The sequence below is a fragment of the Gymnodraco acuticeps genome, unplaced genomic scaffold, assembly GCF_902827175.1.
Source record: "Gymnodraco acuticeps unplaced genomic scaffold, fGymAcu1.1, whole genome shotgun sequence".
Classification (NCBI taxonomy): Eukaryota; Metazoa; Chordata; class Actinopteri; order Perciformes; family Bathydraconidae; genus Gymnodraco; species Gymnodraco acuticeps.
Genome location: NW_022991609.1, coordinates 107,212 through 125,220, shown reverse-complemented (window position 1 = coordinate 125,220; position 18,009 = coordinate 107,212). Strand labels below are relative to the sequence as shown.

Below are 18,009 nucleotides of genomic sequence, written 5' to 3'. Positions count from 1 at the left end.
TCTTCCGTTCACACGCATTCGATTCATTAACGTGTCCGTTCACACTAGACCGCTGGAAATGCTGGAAACGCTGTAGTACATATGCCAGGCCTGTAAGTGGCGCTGCTGCCGCCACAAAATACACCAAAAGCAGCGAAGAAGACCCCGGAGCATGGTTGCCCTTCTGTTTATTCTCCGCGGTGGACGGCGTGTTCTCCTGCTGTATATCTCTCAGGTAGTCCACCAGCAGATACACACACCACCCCCCCGCCCCCACAGAGCGGAGCAAGGCAACGAAACTTAAAATAAGAAGCAGCATGTTATGGCACGCTATGCATTGGGCCACCTTGAGGGGGTTTCCCGACATGTTGTTTCAGTCAATTAAAGGGTGTTTCATGTTGTCGTTGCTGTGGACCTTCTTAATACCTTGGAAAATGCCGTTTAATACTTTTTAATAGCCTTAATTTTCGCTAAATTGATTTATCAACTTTTAATACTTTTTAAGACCCCGCAGACACCCACAGGACTCGTACTATTTGAAATATGTGAGCTGCTCCATCGAAATCAGTCGCATTGACCCGAAGACACATTTTGAGTTGTATACACTGTTGTGTTTTTGTACTCCAAATATTAAGCGAAATATGTCACATTATATAATGACTGTCACCGAGTCATCATTTTGAGAAAAAGGCCTTTAAAGTTTCCTCTTCTCTGGAATCCATCGATCTGATTGATTAGCGGAGCAAATGATCAAAATACTACGGAGGGAAGATATTTTTGTTTGGATTACTGGTCTGGGGGAAGCTCGGGAGTGTGTGTGGAGGGAGGGAGGGGAAGCAGAGCTGCGGAACAGCAGAGTGGAGAGTGAGAGGTGCCTGTCATCTTCCCTTTACAAGCTTCAAACATGTATTTATCGTGTGATTTTGGAAATAAAAGTTTCATATTCTGAAAGCCAAGACTTTGTTTATTTAAATACAAACAAAAACACACGAACCCCGAAAAACAATTGTTTTTACGCAAATCCACGTTTATTTTGAAATGAGCCGTTGCGACTTCCGACTGATTTCAATAGAGCGGGTCACATATGCTACTCTCAATAAAAGACAAACCCCCATGCCTTTAAAATGACAATCGTTATATAGCTTTCCTATCAGTTGTTTTTAAGCTGATCAATAAACACAGAAAATATGACCAGAACAGGTGTGGGATATTAAAATATGTCCTTGCTGTCTGAGACCCAGCTGTGAACCCTCCTGTCCCAAGACGTGGAGCAGGCACACTGGACGGAGTTTCCTCTGTGAGTCTCAGAACACACCTGCATCTCCCACACTGAGCTTTAGGAACCCTTCCCCAGCTAATGTTAGATTGGACAGGTGGTGTTCACAGTGCCATCTGAAAATGGCAATAATCACAGTATTTGCGGAAAAATAAATAGTTGGAGTTATTATATTTGAATATTAGAATATTATATGGAGTGTTTCACCATGGTAACCAGCACATCTCTAATCACACCACGCACAATGTGGCTAAAACCGGCTATGAATTACATCAGCACCATGGTCCTTGACTCTTTTATTCACTTTTTATTCATCTTTTTAATGTGTCTTTTATAATTTGCCTGTATGAGACTCCCTTTATTAACATGGAATGATTGGCCTGTGGCTCACCTTGAGGCCCAGGGAGCAGAGGAACATCTGGGCGGCTCTCTCTCCACAGCTGGTGAGGTAGCAGCCCAGCAGAGCCTCCACACAGTCGGCGATGCTCTTGTCGGCGATGCACTGCTCCGTGTGCAGGTCGTAGGAGATGGACTGCTTGCCCAGCTCCGCCCCGCAGTTCTCCTCCGACGGGTTCCAGAAGCCCACCACGAAGTCGTCCTCCTCCCCCGCCTTGCTGGGGTCCAGGTAGCACATGGCATCCCACGAGCTGTAGTCAAACTCCTCGGCTGAGGGCCCGCTGGGCGCCGGCTCGGGGGGGTAGTGGGCTGCGGTGGGATGGTGGGGCTTCTTCGGGGGCTTCCACTCGTATGGGGTCTCCGTAGCAGGGGCGGAAGCCGAGGCCGGGGTGAGGGAGGGGGGGAAGCTGCTCAGAGAGATCTTCTTGCCAAATGCTCCGGACCCTAACAGCATGTTGTCGATGAACTTGATGTGCTCTTTGTAGTACTCCAGATCGTCCTCCACGTTCACCTCGTCCTTCGGCTCTTCCTTCAGCATCAGCCCCTCCTCTTCCTCTTCCTCCTCCTCCACCTCCTTACACTCCTCAGCCTCCTCATCATCCTCGTCAAAGTCCGTTCCAGACTGCCCGTTGGCCTGGAGCTCCTCTTTGACCTGATGATGGCCAACAGAAAGGAAAGCAGAGTTCAAAGGAGAAAAGAAGGAAATTAATTAGTATTCACTTTTAAAACCTACCTTAAAAGTTATTTTTTGTTATTTAAATGAGGCTTCGTGATGTAGACATGTTGTGAATACATACACTTTTTTTTTATAGAACAGAAATGAGTCATTACCTACAATTTGTCTTTGACACTTTAACATACAAATATGAACCAAGAAAGGTAAACATAAAAAGGCGTTTTATTTTCAGTACAATTTTCAGCTTCAGGTAAGCGGACCAGAAGCACTGGTTGTGAAATGAGAGTTTCTCCCACGACTTAGTTTGTGGTTCCTGCTTTGTCTTGTATAAGAAAAATCATTAAAAGCAAAGTGATTTTATTGTTTTGTAAAATACTTAAGATTATAACGGATGTTATTTCTGTCCAGTTTCTGTGTTCTGGGCTGTTTGGCTGCTGGACGCTGTGAGTTGAAATGTTTCTTTCACCCCTCTCTATTTCTATCAGCTGTAAACCAACACAAACATGTTGTGTTGCAAGACAAATGGGAAGCTTGCCCTCTAGTGGCCAGACCACATCATAACACTCACAACATCCATGACACTAGTTAATGAAGATCATACTTCACTGTGAACGGTTTATCACAAAGTACGGGTGTGCTCTAAATGTCCAACTCTTACATTTTTATAGTAAAAACACACTGCCCAGGTCGATTAACCTCTTAAGCCCCAAGCCGGTTTTTCAGGTCTCAGGCTTGAAAATGACATTCCCAGAACAAATGACCATATCTTCCCTTCTAAAAGGATAAATTAATAATCTTTTTTCTCAAAGCAATGATAAACCTGTGAGTTGGATGTAGAAAAGTCAGAATCAATATAGAATTGTTTTATTTTAAAGTAAATTCAGATTGAACATAGTCAAAAAATGTAAATTATAGTGTGTCCAAAAATAAACCCATTACTTATAGTGAAAACCACCCTTGAATGATGGGATAGTAGACTAAAAGCTTTAGGAATCCATATAATAAGTACCCTGTATCAAGATTGATGCAAAACAAGTGACATTTGACCTTTGTAGAGAGATTGACACCTCTTTAGAACCGTTAGAGCCAATAGAATCGAAGGGGAAGTTCCACATACACACGTTACCATTGAGGAGTTAGTGCAGTGGTTCTCAAAGTGGGGGGCGCAGAGGCATGACAGGGGGGGGCGCGAGAGACCAGGAGAAAAAATGGTTATTAAAAAAAAAAAAAAAGAAAAAGATTTTTAATTATATAAAAAAATAAAAAATAAAAAATAAAAAAAATAAAAATAAAAAATCATATTTTGAAAAATTATTGATTCGAAAATAACATGATACAGTACTATTACGTCTGGGTGTCTGTGTTTCATTAAAGCTCGGCTCTGTGTGTGTATGTGGAACGAGCCATTTTGTGTGTGTGCGCGAGCGGGAGAGAGAGAGAGAGAGAGAGCATACCGGAGATCGTTGATGTTAGCTTATGGTGCTAGCGAGCTACGCTAACGGGTATAAGGAGTTTTTTCAACAACAAAGTGGAGGAGAGTCCTCTCCTGTCAGACTGAGAGACTCAGTGAGCTAAAGGACTCTCTCAGTGTTATCTCAGTGGGTCTCAAACATTTTGGTCACCATTAATATAAATAAATTAAAAACAATTATGAAATACTATATGACATTAAAAAATGTATAATGTGCTTGCTTATCTTTCTTACAGTGCAGACGCTTTTCTGCTTGCTCTTGCCTCTGCTTACTTTGTATGCTGATTTTCCTATTCTTATTCTCTGAAAACTTCGAGCAACGGCTCCTGGACATTAACTTATCACTGGGACAGTTCATCTTCGTAAATAGACGGAGGGTTTCAGCCATATTTCAACATTTTTACGACGACGTCAGTCTTACAATAGCGTGGCCTAGCAACAGCTAAAGCCTGGTAGGCTACTGCTATTTAGCTAGTTGGTAGCAAAATGCCTCCGTTCTCTACAGATGACTTCCAGAAACTTATACAGAAGATGGCTGTGTTGGAAATGAAAATGCAACGGTTGGAAGTTAACGTGGAAATGAATGGACTATGTCGTGGGAATGACACGACTTTACCAGTGTTGCAAAATAATGGAGAAGGGTATGCTAACTCACAGCTAGTTAGCAGCTACAAGGATTCCAAGGAACAGGAGGGCTGTGTACCGGGTAATAAATCTACAAGTGGTAGTCCTCCCTGGAACTCTCTGGGTGCAAAGTCTAAGAGTAAATCATTTCCATGGGATTTGGGAGGACGGATAACAGGCAGAGCCCAGAGCTCCGAAATCTGTGATGCGACCGGCTGGCCTGCATTGTTATCACCCAGGAAGAGCGCCTCTTCAACCCCCTATTCATACTAGGAAACAGCAGTGGACAGCTGCTAAAGGGAGAATTACAAACAATCCTCCTAAACCACCAAGTGTGCCAATCCAGAACAGATACGCTCCGCTGACCGAGAACCGGAGATCTGATGACCTGGATAACCTGTCCTCTTCACGCAGCAGGGTAAGGACCAATAGCTACTCTAAAAGTAAAAGGCTAGAGGGAAAGCTAACGACTGGGCCTGAAACTCTAATTGTGGGTGACTCTGCTGTAAGAGATGTAAAAGGTCTGTGTAATAAGAACAACACCAAAGTACTCTGTTTTCCCAAGGATGTGGTCTCTGACTTGGCTGGGAAGATCCTGCATATTGGGGCTGAACATCCGACTGTGAAGAATGTGGTACTGCACATTGGAACAAATGATGTTGTGAAACAACAGTCAGAAGTGCTGAAAGAAGACTTTAAATGTTTGTTGGAAACTGCCAGCTCTCTAAATGCAGAGGTGTTCATCAGTGGCCCTCTACCGCCAGTCAGAAGAGGAGTGGAGAGATTCAGCAGATTGTTTGCACTGAACACCTGGCTTTCAACGGCCTGTACTGACCATTCTGTTCATTTTATTGACAATTTTAACTTTTTCTGGGATCGCAGACATCTTTTCAAGGCAAATGGAGTTTGCCTGAACAAGTCAGGAGTGAAATTGTTTATCTCCAACATATTCAACTGCCTGCGTCATCAATCTGTTCCCTCTGCCAAGGACAAGCGGCAAGAGGAATCAAAACAGGAGAAAGACACAACACATCACGCAGAAAACCCTGAAGAATTATCACTGCACCCGCCTGAGGAATGTTCTGATTATGGGAGACCTATGAGACAAGTGGAGGAGTCTCCACTGCCCGTCTGCCCGTCTGCCCGTCTGCCCGTCACACCCCCCCCCCCCCCCCGCTGTCAACGCCTTTGAGGATACTCCGTTCACCCTTTCACCCTCGCCCACCCTCCTGGAGATCGATGAACACACAAAGGAGATACAGAGGGTTGGCACCGATTCCTTCCTGGAGTTCAAAGACCAAACGAAGGCGATATGCAGGACTGGCACCATGTCCTTTACCCCCGCTCCTCAACGACGCCCACCAAAATCCCCGCGGAGACGCGCACCATCTCCCCCGTCCTCATCACCGCGCCTACGTCAACCACCTCCCCCCCCTGGCAGCATGTCCTCTACCCCCGCACCATCTCGCCCGTCTCCATCACCGTGCCTACGTCGACCACCTCCCCTTCCTTCGAGGGGGCATCTGCAGTCTCCGAAGCCTGATAAGGATGTGTGTGTACAAAACACAACAAACTCTTACTGATATGTGATGGGTCCAGGCTCAAGGGCGTATGGCACTCTCAACTCTTTCCAGGACATGTCGGGGCCCTGCCTGCCAGTAGCTTTGCCGATATCTGTGTTGATAGGTAATAGATTAAGAGCGGTGAATCATAGAAACAGGAAGCGCTCAAACGTTTGTGTGAGTGTATCTAATTTAGCAGTGATTCCATGTCAGCCACAGCTTGTTACAAAAAACATGACTGATAGTGTGTTTAACAAACTTAAACTAGCTTTATTAAATGTCAGGTCTTTGGCAGGAAAAACATTTTTAATCAATGATTTTATCACTGAGCACAATCTTGATTTTATGTTTTTAACAGAAACTTGGATTGAACAAAATAACAGTGCAGCTGTTCTTATCGAATCAACCCCTCCCAACTTTAGTTTTATGAGTCAGGAAAGAATGCATAAGAAAGGGGGTGGAGTTGCTATTCTGTTCAATGATTCCCTTCAATGCAGGAAGACAGCGTATGGAAACTTTGATTCTTTTGAATATGTGGCCCTTCGGCTGAAATGCTCCTCTCGAGCTCTGTTCCTAAATATCTATAGACCACCCAAATACTGCGCAAGCTTTTTTGATGACTTTACTGAACTGCTGTCTATAGTGTGTATTGACTTTGACTGTCTAGTCATTGTTGGTGATTTTAACATCCATGTTGACAACCCCCAGGACAGAGGGGCTAAATAACTATTTTGTGTTCTTGATAGCTATGGACTGACTCAGCATGTGACGGAGCCCACGCACAATAAGGGGCACACTCTGGACTTAATTATCTCAAAGGGTGTGAATATCTCTAAGGTTGTGGTGACTGATGTTGCACTCTCTGACCATTCCTGTGTTTTCTTTGAGAGCTCTATTTCTGTTCACAAAAATGTTCAAAAAGAGGTAACCACAAAGCGATATTTAACTGAAAATACTAGGGAAATGTTTACTCAGAATTTCTCTTCCACACTTGCCCCTGCCAACATCTCAGTAAATGAGATAGTAGATCATTTTAATTCAAAAATTAAAAATGTTATAGATGCCATTGCTCCAACTAAGGTAAAGGAAGTGTCTGTCAAGAAAATATCTCCATGGAGAAAGGCCATGACCGTGAAAACAGAAAAAAGAGAATGTCGAAAAGCTGAACGCAGGTGGCGAAAAACAAATCTCCAGGTTCACTTTCAAATCTATAAAGAGAGACTTGGCCTTTATAATTTGGAATTGAAAAACGCACGACAATCGTTCTTCTCTGACATCATTACCAAAAACAAAAACAACGCACGTGCCTTGTTTGCTACCGTCGACAGACTAACTAACCCCCCAGTGTCAGTAGCCTCTGAATTTCTATCCACCAGGGCGTGCAATGATTTTGCCTCCTTTTTCACTGACAAAATTCAGAAGATCAGACAAGCAGTCAGTGCCTCTGCATCAGGAACAGCAAATGTGTTGTCCCTATCTCCACTTAACATCAATTCAGACATCATGACACAATTCCATCAGATTAATGATAAAAACCTAGAGGACATTATACAACTTCTGAAATCCTCCTCTTGCTGCCTTGATATTATTCCAACAGGATTTTTCAAAGATGTTTTGCCTTGCATGGCCTCAGATCTACTTCATATAGTAAACAAATCTCTTCACTCAGGTATTTTTCCACAGGCCCTGAAAACTGCAGTCATTAAACCGCTCTTAAAAAAGAATAATCTAGATGCTTCAGTAATGAACAATTACAGGCCCATATCAAACCTGTCATTTCTAGGTAAAATCATTGAAAAAGTTGTTTTTCAACAGTTGAGTAATTTCTTGCATTTAAATAACTGTTTTGATGTGTTCCAGTCAGGCTTTCGTCCAAACCACAGCACTGAGACTGCTCTTGTAAAGGTCTTTAATGACATCCACTTAAACACAGACAGTGGCAGAACTTCAGTGTTAGTATTATTAGATCTCAGTGCTGCGTTTGACACTGTTGACCACAGCATATTACTAGACCGACTGGAAAACTGGGTGGGACTTTCGGAAACAGTTCTGAATTGGTTTGAATCCTACTTAAAGGACAGAAACAACTTTGTTTCTATAGGTAAATACACATCTGAGTTGACAAATATGACATGTGGGGTTCCTCAAGGCTCCATCTTGGGGCCTCTTCTCTTTAACATCTACATGCTACCACTGGCTCAGATAATGAAGAACAACAAAATAAGTTACCATAGCTATGCAGATGACACACAAATGTACGTAACAATTTCACCAGGAGACTATGCTCCAATTCAAACACTGAGTAAGTGCATTGAACAAATCAATGACTGGATGTGTCAGAACTTTCTCCAATTAAACAAAGATAAAACTGAGGTAATGGTTTTTGGAGCCAAGTCAGAACGTATAAAAGTTAGCACTGAGCTTCAGTGTGCAATGTTCAAAACAACAGATAAAGCCATAAATCTAGGTGTAGTCATGGACTCTGACCTGAGTTTCAACAGTCACATTAAAACTGTTACTAAATCAGCCTACTATCACCTAAAGAATATATCTAGGATTAAAAGACTAATGTCACAGCAGGATTTGGAAAAACTTGTCCATGCTTTTATCTTCAGTAGACTCGACTACTGCAATGGTGTCTTCACAGGTCTCACTAAAAAATCTATTAGAAAGCTGCAGCTAATTCAGAACGCTGCTGCTCGAGTCCTCACTAACACTAAGAAAGTGGATCACATCACTCCAGTTCTGAAGTCTTTACACTGGCTTCCTGTGTGTCAAAGAATAGATTTCAAAATACTGCTGCTGGTTTATAAAGCACTGAATGGTTTAGGCCCAAAATACATTTCTGACCTCCTGCTAAATTATGAACCATCCAGATCTCTCAGGTCTTCAGGGACTGGTCAGCTTTCTGTCCCCAGAGTCAGAACTAAACATGGTAAAGCAGCGTTCAGTTATTATGCTCCAAATATCTGGAACAAACTCCCAGAAACCTGCAGGTCCGCTGCAACTCTGACTACTTTTAAATCCAGGCTGAAGACTTTTCTTTTTGTCGCTACTTTTAATTGAACTATTCATATCTTAGACTGCACTGTAACTTTTATCCATGTACTTTTTTTCTTTTAATGTTTAATTGAACTATTCATATCTTAGACTGCACTGAAACTTTTATCTATGTACTTTTTCTTTTAATGTTTATTTTATTAGCTTTTCTTTTTAATGACTGATTTTAAATGCCATTTTCTTAATCTTTCATTTTTTGTAAAGCACTTTGAATTGCCTTGTGTTGAAAAGTGCTATATAAATAAACTTGCCTTGCCTTGCCTTAAAAAGGGGAGTGATTTGTAAAATATCCATAAAGAAAAAGTAAATCTGTTTACAGTTCTGTGTTGAGAGATGTATCCATACTGTAGATCTCTTCATTTTGCTCTCAAAGTGCACCAGATTGATGCTTTTAACTTCAATATTTAAAAATAAATCTTCCCGGGGGAGCTTGCCCCCGGACCCCCCTATGTGAGGTCCACACACCACCTATAAAAATAGCACTTTACCCCTGCTTACACCTATATGCCATGAGCTGATTATTGAGCCTTCATTGTAACAGTTGCGGGTACACTGTGTGTATGCGTGGGGAGTGTTGCAGTAGAACATTCCACTGTAGCGCCCGGTACATTAATGGGAAACCCTAAATGTTTGAGCACCCTGTATGAAACGTCAAGCTACCCTAGAGTACCCCCAAAATAAATCTTTGGCGCCGCCACTGAGCCTGACTATTTGTGTTGGGGGGGCCCGACTTTTTTTTTCCTCCAAAGGGGGGGCCTGACAGAAAAAGTTTGAGAACCACTGAGTTAGTGTGACGCGCACGCAGTCGAAACCTATGTTATGCTCTGAAAACTGAAACCTAGGCTGAAACTAGTAAATATGAAGATGGATTATCAGAAATCATTTCAAAGTGACACAGACACATTGGATGAACCATTGGATGAACCTTCAGCGCGTTATCATCGTTTTGATGCCATTGAACACAACCTTTGATCAGAACAACAGCTGAGGTAAGAATTTATCCTGTGTTTGCTCCTTGAAGCTACGTGTTGTGACGTCTGTTTTCGCTTCCCCTGTCGCGAGTTCGGATCGCTCAGTGATGATACTAATATTTCTGGAATCTGTGGAATCTCAGCTTGCTAATGGATATCTTGTTTGTGCAGATACGATAAGTAATAAGGGTATTTATACCTAGAGTTACCTATACCATACCTATAAGTGCAATAGCATTTTTTCGCTCAGGGCTCATTTAGACGCTTCTTGTGAGACTTGTGTTTTGTTTCGGAAAAAATTGTTTGTATCGTTAGGTAGCTGAGTTTCTTCCCATTAAGTGAGTATGGAACATTAATAGTTTCATAAATGTTAAGAAGCCCTGAGACACAGTTTCTAAAAAAATTTTTTTGGGGCCGATCACTGGAATCAGTATCGACTGATACCGATCCGATCGAGTGGGCGGAGTCTATGGGGATCTTCCATTTAAAGTGATGTTTAATGCCCCGGCCACACGAGGACGAAAACGGCTAAACGCATAGGATTAACGCAAACGCAAAAAAGCTTCCGTCCACACGCAATAGTCATCCGGATAGTGTCTGTCCACACGAGACAGCTCCGTTTAGCTCCAACCGCTGGAGAAGCTGCAGTACATATGCAGGAGCCTGTACGTAGCGCTGTAACTTCCTCCACAAAAGCAGCGAAGAAGCATGGTTGTCATGGTTGCCCTTCTTTTTATTCTCCGCGGTGGGGGCCGAGGGAACCGGGCAGAGTTTTTCGCCAGTCAACGTGTATTAAAGTTTAAATCTTCCGACAAAATTATAAAAGTGCCGGTCAAAGGTCTTCTTTGTTATTTATTGAGCTTTAAAACAAATGAATAACGACTCTATATAATATAATAATAAAATACACGGAGCCTCTCTTTTTCCTCCCTCTCTTTGGACAGCGCCAGTGTCTGTTTCATGCAGCAGCTGATCCAGTAATGAGTGACCCGGCCAACAGTAAAAATAAACATATTTATAACTAGTTTAGGTAGTTTGAGAGGTGTCTCCGTCCTGTCAGATTAGACTTCACTCGCATTTATGTCCATATCGAGAGAAAGATAAATAATCTGAATTCAGTGTGCAGTTTACTTTGTGAGCAGCAGAGGTGGGGAGAGGCGGGGCTATTGCCTCATCATTATCAGAAAATGATCGTATAGGGCGTACACACGGAGCCGTTGGACCCCCCAGAGCGTTGCGTATGTCGTTCTATCCACCTTGGGACCCGTTATCGTTTCCGCAGTCGTTTAGTGCCGTATTCGGTTGTCCTCGTGTGGCCGAACGGTCTATATGACACTAAGCAGTAACACAAACGACCGTTTTCGTCCTCGTGTGGCCGGGGCATAAAACTCAGTTAATGGGGCTCAGTTAATGGGGCTCATTCACTGGCGCTTCCACAAACAACAACCAACATAATTATTACATTCAAATGAAGTACATTATTCAATTTTACATTCACTTTGGATAATAACATGGGAGAAATGAGCGGAAGCGCTCTCTTTTCCTCTCTCTCTCTCCTGAAAGCCCGTCAGTATCTCATGCAGCTCACTGATCCATTAATGAGTAGGGTTGGGTATCGTTTGAATTTCCACAATTCTGATTCTACTTTTCGATTCCGGTTCTCAATTCCGATTCTTTGAGGGGCAAGGTAAAAAAATGATACATGCTTCTTCCACCAAAAAAATTACATTTATTCGAGAAACTTTTACACAGGTTAGTTTACAGTAATATTCACATTAATCAGTCTGTTTATATTCACTGCTATGTAACTGTAACCTGAGAACCACTGAAGCTACAACAGTGCAACAGTCCAACTTTTAAAGGAACCCCCCCCCCCCCCCATTTAAAAACAGTTCTTGTTGAGAAAAACAAGCATATCTGCCTTCTCAGGCATACCGGGAAGAAATGTTTGAACATTTCTTCAAAGTAAAATGCTTCAATCTGGTGCACTTTAAGCAGAATTACTAGAGACTAGATCTAGGGGACAATCTAAACACCCATATGACAAAGATTGGTTTACATTTTAATAATTAAATAAGTATGTTAACATAACCAATAACCTACCATAGCCAATAACAAATACGTATTTTATTTTTGTTGTTCATTCATATCTTATTTTACTATTTTATTGATGCATATTTTTTTATCTCTCCAGTTTAAAACGATATGTCTGGTTTACTGTATATAGTATACATTGGAATGATTTCAAACCTGTTTTATCCCAATAATTATAAAGGAGTGCCTTGGAAATATGTGCTTACATAAATTGTGATCAAAACGTTTGAGACCCACTGAGATAACTTAGACTAAAGTGAACTATCTAAACACTCAGAGTCCTTTACCTCACTGAGCTGTAGTTATCAGCCTCTCAGTCTGACTGGAGAGGACTCTCCTCCACATTATTGTAGAAACATCTTCTTCTATTATCCGTTAGAGCAGCTAGCACCAGATGCTAATAACAACAGCGCCCTCCCTTTCTCCCTCGCTCCCACGCTTTCACTTTGGCTGTGAGCTGCGGGCGCCAGATAAGCCAACATCCCCCATTTTCATCACTTGCAGCGCCCATCGTACAGGGCAAATGAAAAGTGTAACCGGGATGAAAAGGGTGTTACATTTACTTAATTATGAATGTTGTTACATCAAGGCCGCAAATTAGGATGAGCCCCAACGGTCAAAATTATTATTTTTTTCTCCCAGAGCTACCAGCGCAGCGCCTCCACAGATCTGGCGCCCTAGGCGAACATCTATAACGCCAGTGCGACGGGCCGGCCCTGGTCCCAGGTTACGCTGTAGGAAGTGTAGGTACAACGCTACATTTCCCGCCCCGCCGCAGTCAGTCAGTCAGTCTCCGTAGGCTACGGAGAGCGGCGAGAAACATTTCCTCAGGCGAAAAGCGGAACCGAAATTCACATGTCTAAATGATGCCATTGGAATCGAAATGTTGGAACTACTCGGTACCCAACCCTAGTAATGAGTGACCCGACAGTGAAGAATATATTTATAACTAGTTTAGCTTGTTCCAGAGGTAGATCAAATAGTAATAATAGTAATAAGTGTGTTAGGTCTAACTCTTAGTGTGTGTCACAGCGGGTGGAGCTGCAGGATTTCTGCTTCACACACGTTGCATACCGCTATTTTATTGTCATTTTTAGAGAGCACCGATCGATCGGCAGAGTGAGTATCGGCCGATATCGTTCAGCGGCGATCGATCGGAGCATCCCTAGTTTTATTTAATTTAAATGTTTCAGTAAGTATAAAGAAAGAGAGAGAAAGTGTGCACTGACCTCCTCTGAGTCCAGTATGTCTGTGCAGCTCTTGTCCTGGTTCACCACGTATCCGGGGGGCAGCCAGTTGACGGGGGGGTCGAAGATGGACACCACCATCCTGCTGGGGAGGCCCTTCTTCTTCCCCAGGCGGTACAGGTTACAGTTGCTCACCTGGATGGACATGTTACAGGGTAAAGGTTATTCACTGACAACATGCTACATGTTTCAGTGAATAGGAAACTCAGGGTCTGTAAGGATGTTCAAATATGTAATAAGATTAGAAAGACTATTACATTCACGTACAAGGACTGACTAAAAGCAGAAAAGTGGGTAATGTTCAAATCGACAACATATTTGAACATTTGAAAAGTAGTTTATATTTTCTTATTTACATTGGGGTTTAAAATGTAAAACTGTGAACTGTGATCTACTAGACCAGGGGTAGCCAACACGGTGCCCGCGGGCACTCAGTCGCCCGCAGGGGCAACGTGAGGCGCCCGCCGGGTACGTTCTAAAAATAGCTCGCCAAGAAAATCCAAAATGTATAAAATACACAAAACAAAAAAGGAAATGTAATTAAAAGAATCTACCACATGCATAAACGAAACCTAAATCATAGCGAACTCTATCTACTTACTACAACTCTATATCTAACACCCCTCCTCCCCCCACCCCCACAATGAATATCGACCAATCACGTTCTTGCTTGATTTGCGGGACCAGCGCGTTCTTATTATACATCCATGGACCAGCGTTGCAGTCGGGAAGAAAAGCAATGTGGCATCTCCCCGCTGATTTTCCTTCTGGTAGAATCTACACATCAGCCCCATTGAACAGCCCATCATGCCAGCCTATACAACACATGAGGGCCATAGTTTTACTCTGTGTGTTGCAACTTGCATATATTTATTCCACTTGACGCACACACACGCATGGCGTAATCTCCAGGGGGGACATGTCCCCAGCACTTTTCGAAATCCCGTTTTCCACGGAGGAGCACACAGCCTGTGTGTGCGTGTGTGTGTGCGTGTGTGTGTGTGTGAGAGAAAGCACCCCTTTATCTATTTAATATAGATAAAGTAAGAAATCATTCCAATGTGTACAATAGGACAGTACAAAAAACAGTTTAAAAGGGGAGTGATTAGTAAAATATGCATAAATAAAAATAGATAAGAATAAACAAGTTTAAATGATTTGTTATTGGTTGTGATCATATTCTAAAGATGTTTGGATTATTGAAAAGTATACAGCTGCCTTTCATGAGTGTTGAGAGCTGTATCCATAGATTCATTTTGTGCTCAAAGTGCACCAGATTGATGCATTTCACTTCAACATCTTAAAAAAAATCTTCCCGGGGTTGCATGCCCGCGGACCCCCCTAGAGGAGGTGAGGACCCCCTAGAGGAGGTGAGGTCCCCCCTAGAGGATGTGAGGCCCCCCCTAGAGGAGGTGAGGACCCCCTAGAGGATGTGAGGCCCCCCCTAGAGGAGGTGAGGACCCCCTAGAGGAGGTGAGGCCCCCCTAGAGGAGGTGAGGACCCCCTAGAGGAGGTGAGGACCCCCTAGAGGAGGTGAGGCCCCCCCTAGAGGAGGTGAGGACCCCCTAGAGGAGGTGAGGCCCCCCCTAGAGGAGGTGAGGCCCCCCCTAGAGGAGGTGAGGACCCCCTAGAGGAGGTGAGGCCCCCCCTAGAGGAGGTGAGGCCCATCCACCCCCAAATAAAGCAGGTTAAAATAATTAAATGGCATGTTATTTTAGTAAACACTGAAAACGGGTCCCACAGACCCAAACAGCACAAAGGTTAAAGATAAGCATATAATAATGTTCAAATGTGCTAAATATACACACTGCAAAAAACAACAAAAAAGAGGAGTAAAAGCAGCCCCCGACTTGTTTTATTTTTTGAAAGTAGCTCTCATCCTAAAAAAGGTTGGTGACCCCTGATCTAGACAGTCTTAATCTAGCATACTAAGATGGATTGCTTTTGTCTCCACCCTCTATTTCTCCCCATTTATGAGGTAGGATGTCCGTTGTGTATCGGTTTGTAATTATACCTTAACATGTCAAGAGTTTTCAAAAGAGTTCCTGTGACATTTTGAGTCAGTTAAAGAGAAGTTTTGCCAAATGTCCTAATGTGCAGTGAATGTGTTTTTAGGCCAATCCCTGGACGTCACATTGTCAAAAAGCAATGAGATGTTTCCATTGGATTATTGCAGAAAATGTAATCTGTGGCAAACAGGTTTATGATACTTGCACGTTTTGTTCAACAGGATAATATCCACATATTAACACCACGTTACGATCCTTGAAGCCTAAATGCAATCACCAGATATATACATCTAAAGTCAGTGGAAACCAAAATGTTTTCGACACATCAAAAAAATAAGCCTTTGATGTTGTAGAACAAAACGTGAAATCTCTTCAGCTTGTGTTAACCACAGACCTTATTTCAGACTAACAACCAAAAACATGGCTGACCTCAAGACAAGGGACTCATTTCTAGGTTTTAGGACTCATTCCTGCAACACTCCAGTCATTGCACCTATGATACATGATCGACGTGATAAAGCGTTCAACACTTTGTAGATTGTTGCTATTAAATGGTCTATTGTTTTTACTTCATGGCTGTTTTATTCTTGTTTATTTGTATTTGTACTTATTGTATGGTTTGTGAGCTGAGCTGTGTGTTTGTTGTTAGGTGCTTTACAGATAACGCTGTATTGTAACTGACCTTCTTGCTGCGCATGTAGCTGAGGCGGCCCTCGTGTGCGTCGGGGTAGGTGCAGAACAGGTACGTGGTGATGGCGTGTTTGAGGAAAGAATCTCCGAGCATCTCGAGGCGCTCCAGGTTGAAGCCGTCGCTGGCGTTGGAGAGGGTCAGCGCCTGCAGGATGAGACCAGGGTTGGGCCCCAGGCTTTTGAGGGGGTCTCCTGCCGGGGCTCCGTGCTGATCAGAAGGTGCTGTGGGAGCCGGCAGGCAGCAGACTGAGGTAGCTGGATTTGAGGTGCTCCCTGGCGTACATTCGTCACTGGGCTGCGGAGGACTGGAGCTGGGCTTCTTGGAGCTGGGAGGGGGGGGCTGCACAGGAAGTGAGGTAGTGCTTTGTATTGATTGGGGGCTCTGCGGCCCAGGGGAGCGGGGCCGGGAACGTTGGCAGTTGTCTTGTTGGTGAAGGTGCTCGTCTTGGGGGCCGTCGTCATCACAGTTGGTGCCGAGGGCCGTGCCGTTGGTTAGGGTCCTGGTGCAGGGCTCTTCTTCAGGTTCAGGGTCCACGAGGGGGTGGGGACTGCTGGGACGCGCTAGGGAGTTGGGTTCAGGGGTTAGAGTCTCTTGGTGCTCACAGGGACCCTCACCCTCATTCTCATCATCATCATCATCACTGCAGGAGTCAGCGCAGGAGATGAACGTCTTGCTGTCGATGGATCGCTTCCAGCCAAAGTCCAGGTTCGGATACCTGCCAAATAAACAACAACCACAAAAGAATGTTTGGATCAATATCTGAAGAGGCTGAACTATGTCATTTCTATAACATATCATTTCTCATATCAGCATCCTATCAGTGATGACATGCTCCTCCCGTCATCAATGATGTACAAACGTTGAAACAGAAAACAAAACATCAAAGCTCTACACTTCCTCATATTCCTACAGACTGGAAAGAAATCAAAGTTTAATAGTGAATGCGTATAAACAAAACACTGTCCAGTGTTTCCCCTAGGATGGAGTCATAGCAGCGGTGCTAAGGCACGCGGGCCCAGCATAATGTGAGCGCGGAGCGCGTGGAATTTTTTTGTGTGTGCGCGTGCGAAGTGCGCCCCGCCAATTTGTTTCTATGTGTCTGCCAGCACAAGAAAGGCTCTTGAGGCGCTACAGGTGTGTTTTGCTAAATCACCTTTATTGAACGTACTGTAACACAAATACTACACATCCACATAACAAACAAAATTATTTTAACCTGCTTTATTTGGGGGTGGACCTCACCTCCTCTAAGGGGGTCCGGGGGCATGCACCCCCAGGAAGATGTGTTTTTAAATGTTGAAGTGAAATGCATCAATCTGGTGCACTTTGAGCACAACATGAATTTATAGATACAGCTCTCAACACTCAGATGAAAGAGAGCTGTATACTTTTCAATAATCCAAACATCTTTAAAATATGATCACAACCAATAATAAATCATTTAAACTTGTTTATTCTTACCTTATGTTACCTAGTTGGCATTCTTTCTTTTTATTTATGCATAAACGAACTGGTGAGATAGCAGGGTCTCCCACACATAGTATAATGTCTGCGAGCACGACGGCATCTGCGAGCACGACGGCATCTGCGAGCACGACGGCATCTGCGATCCCTCGCTATCGCGTGAAGGGTCTGCTTTAGACAGATTTCTTACAACTATATTAAATAGATAAAGGTGTGATCTCTCTAGCTCTCTCTCGCTCACAGAGGCTGTGTGCTCCTCCGTGGCGATGAGGCGAGCGCCACGTATTATTATTTTAATGTATAAAAATAATTATAATTAAAATACTTTTTTTTTTGTTGGTACCTGGCTGGCGCCCCGAATGTATATAGGGGACACACTGTTGTCTATGGCATGAGAAAAAAAGATGTTGCTTAATTTATGTCACATTACCTTATTTTGAGTGGACAGAGAAGCTAGAATGGAAGTTTAGCCTAGCCATGATAGAACCA

At 43.3% G+C, this 18,009-nt stretch overlaps 1 protein-coding gene across 1 annotated transcript in view; it reads right to left on the bottom strand.

The window, feature by feature from the left end:
* The window catches only part of dicer1 (dicer 1, ribonuclease type III), a 72,290-nt gene that overhangs the window by 23,052 nt on the left and 31,229 nt on the right, over positions 1–18,009 (bottom strand). Inside the window, 3 exon segments of the mRNA XM_034198039.1 lie at positions 1,647–2,303; positions 13,339–13,491; positions 16,048–16,771. Coding sequence (XP_034053930.1) covers positions 1,647–2,303; positions 13,339–13,491; positions 16,048–16,771 — 1,534 coding nt within the window.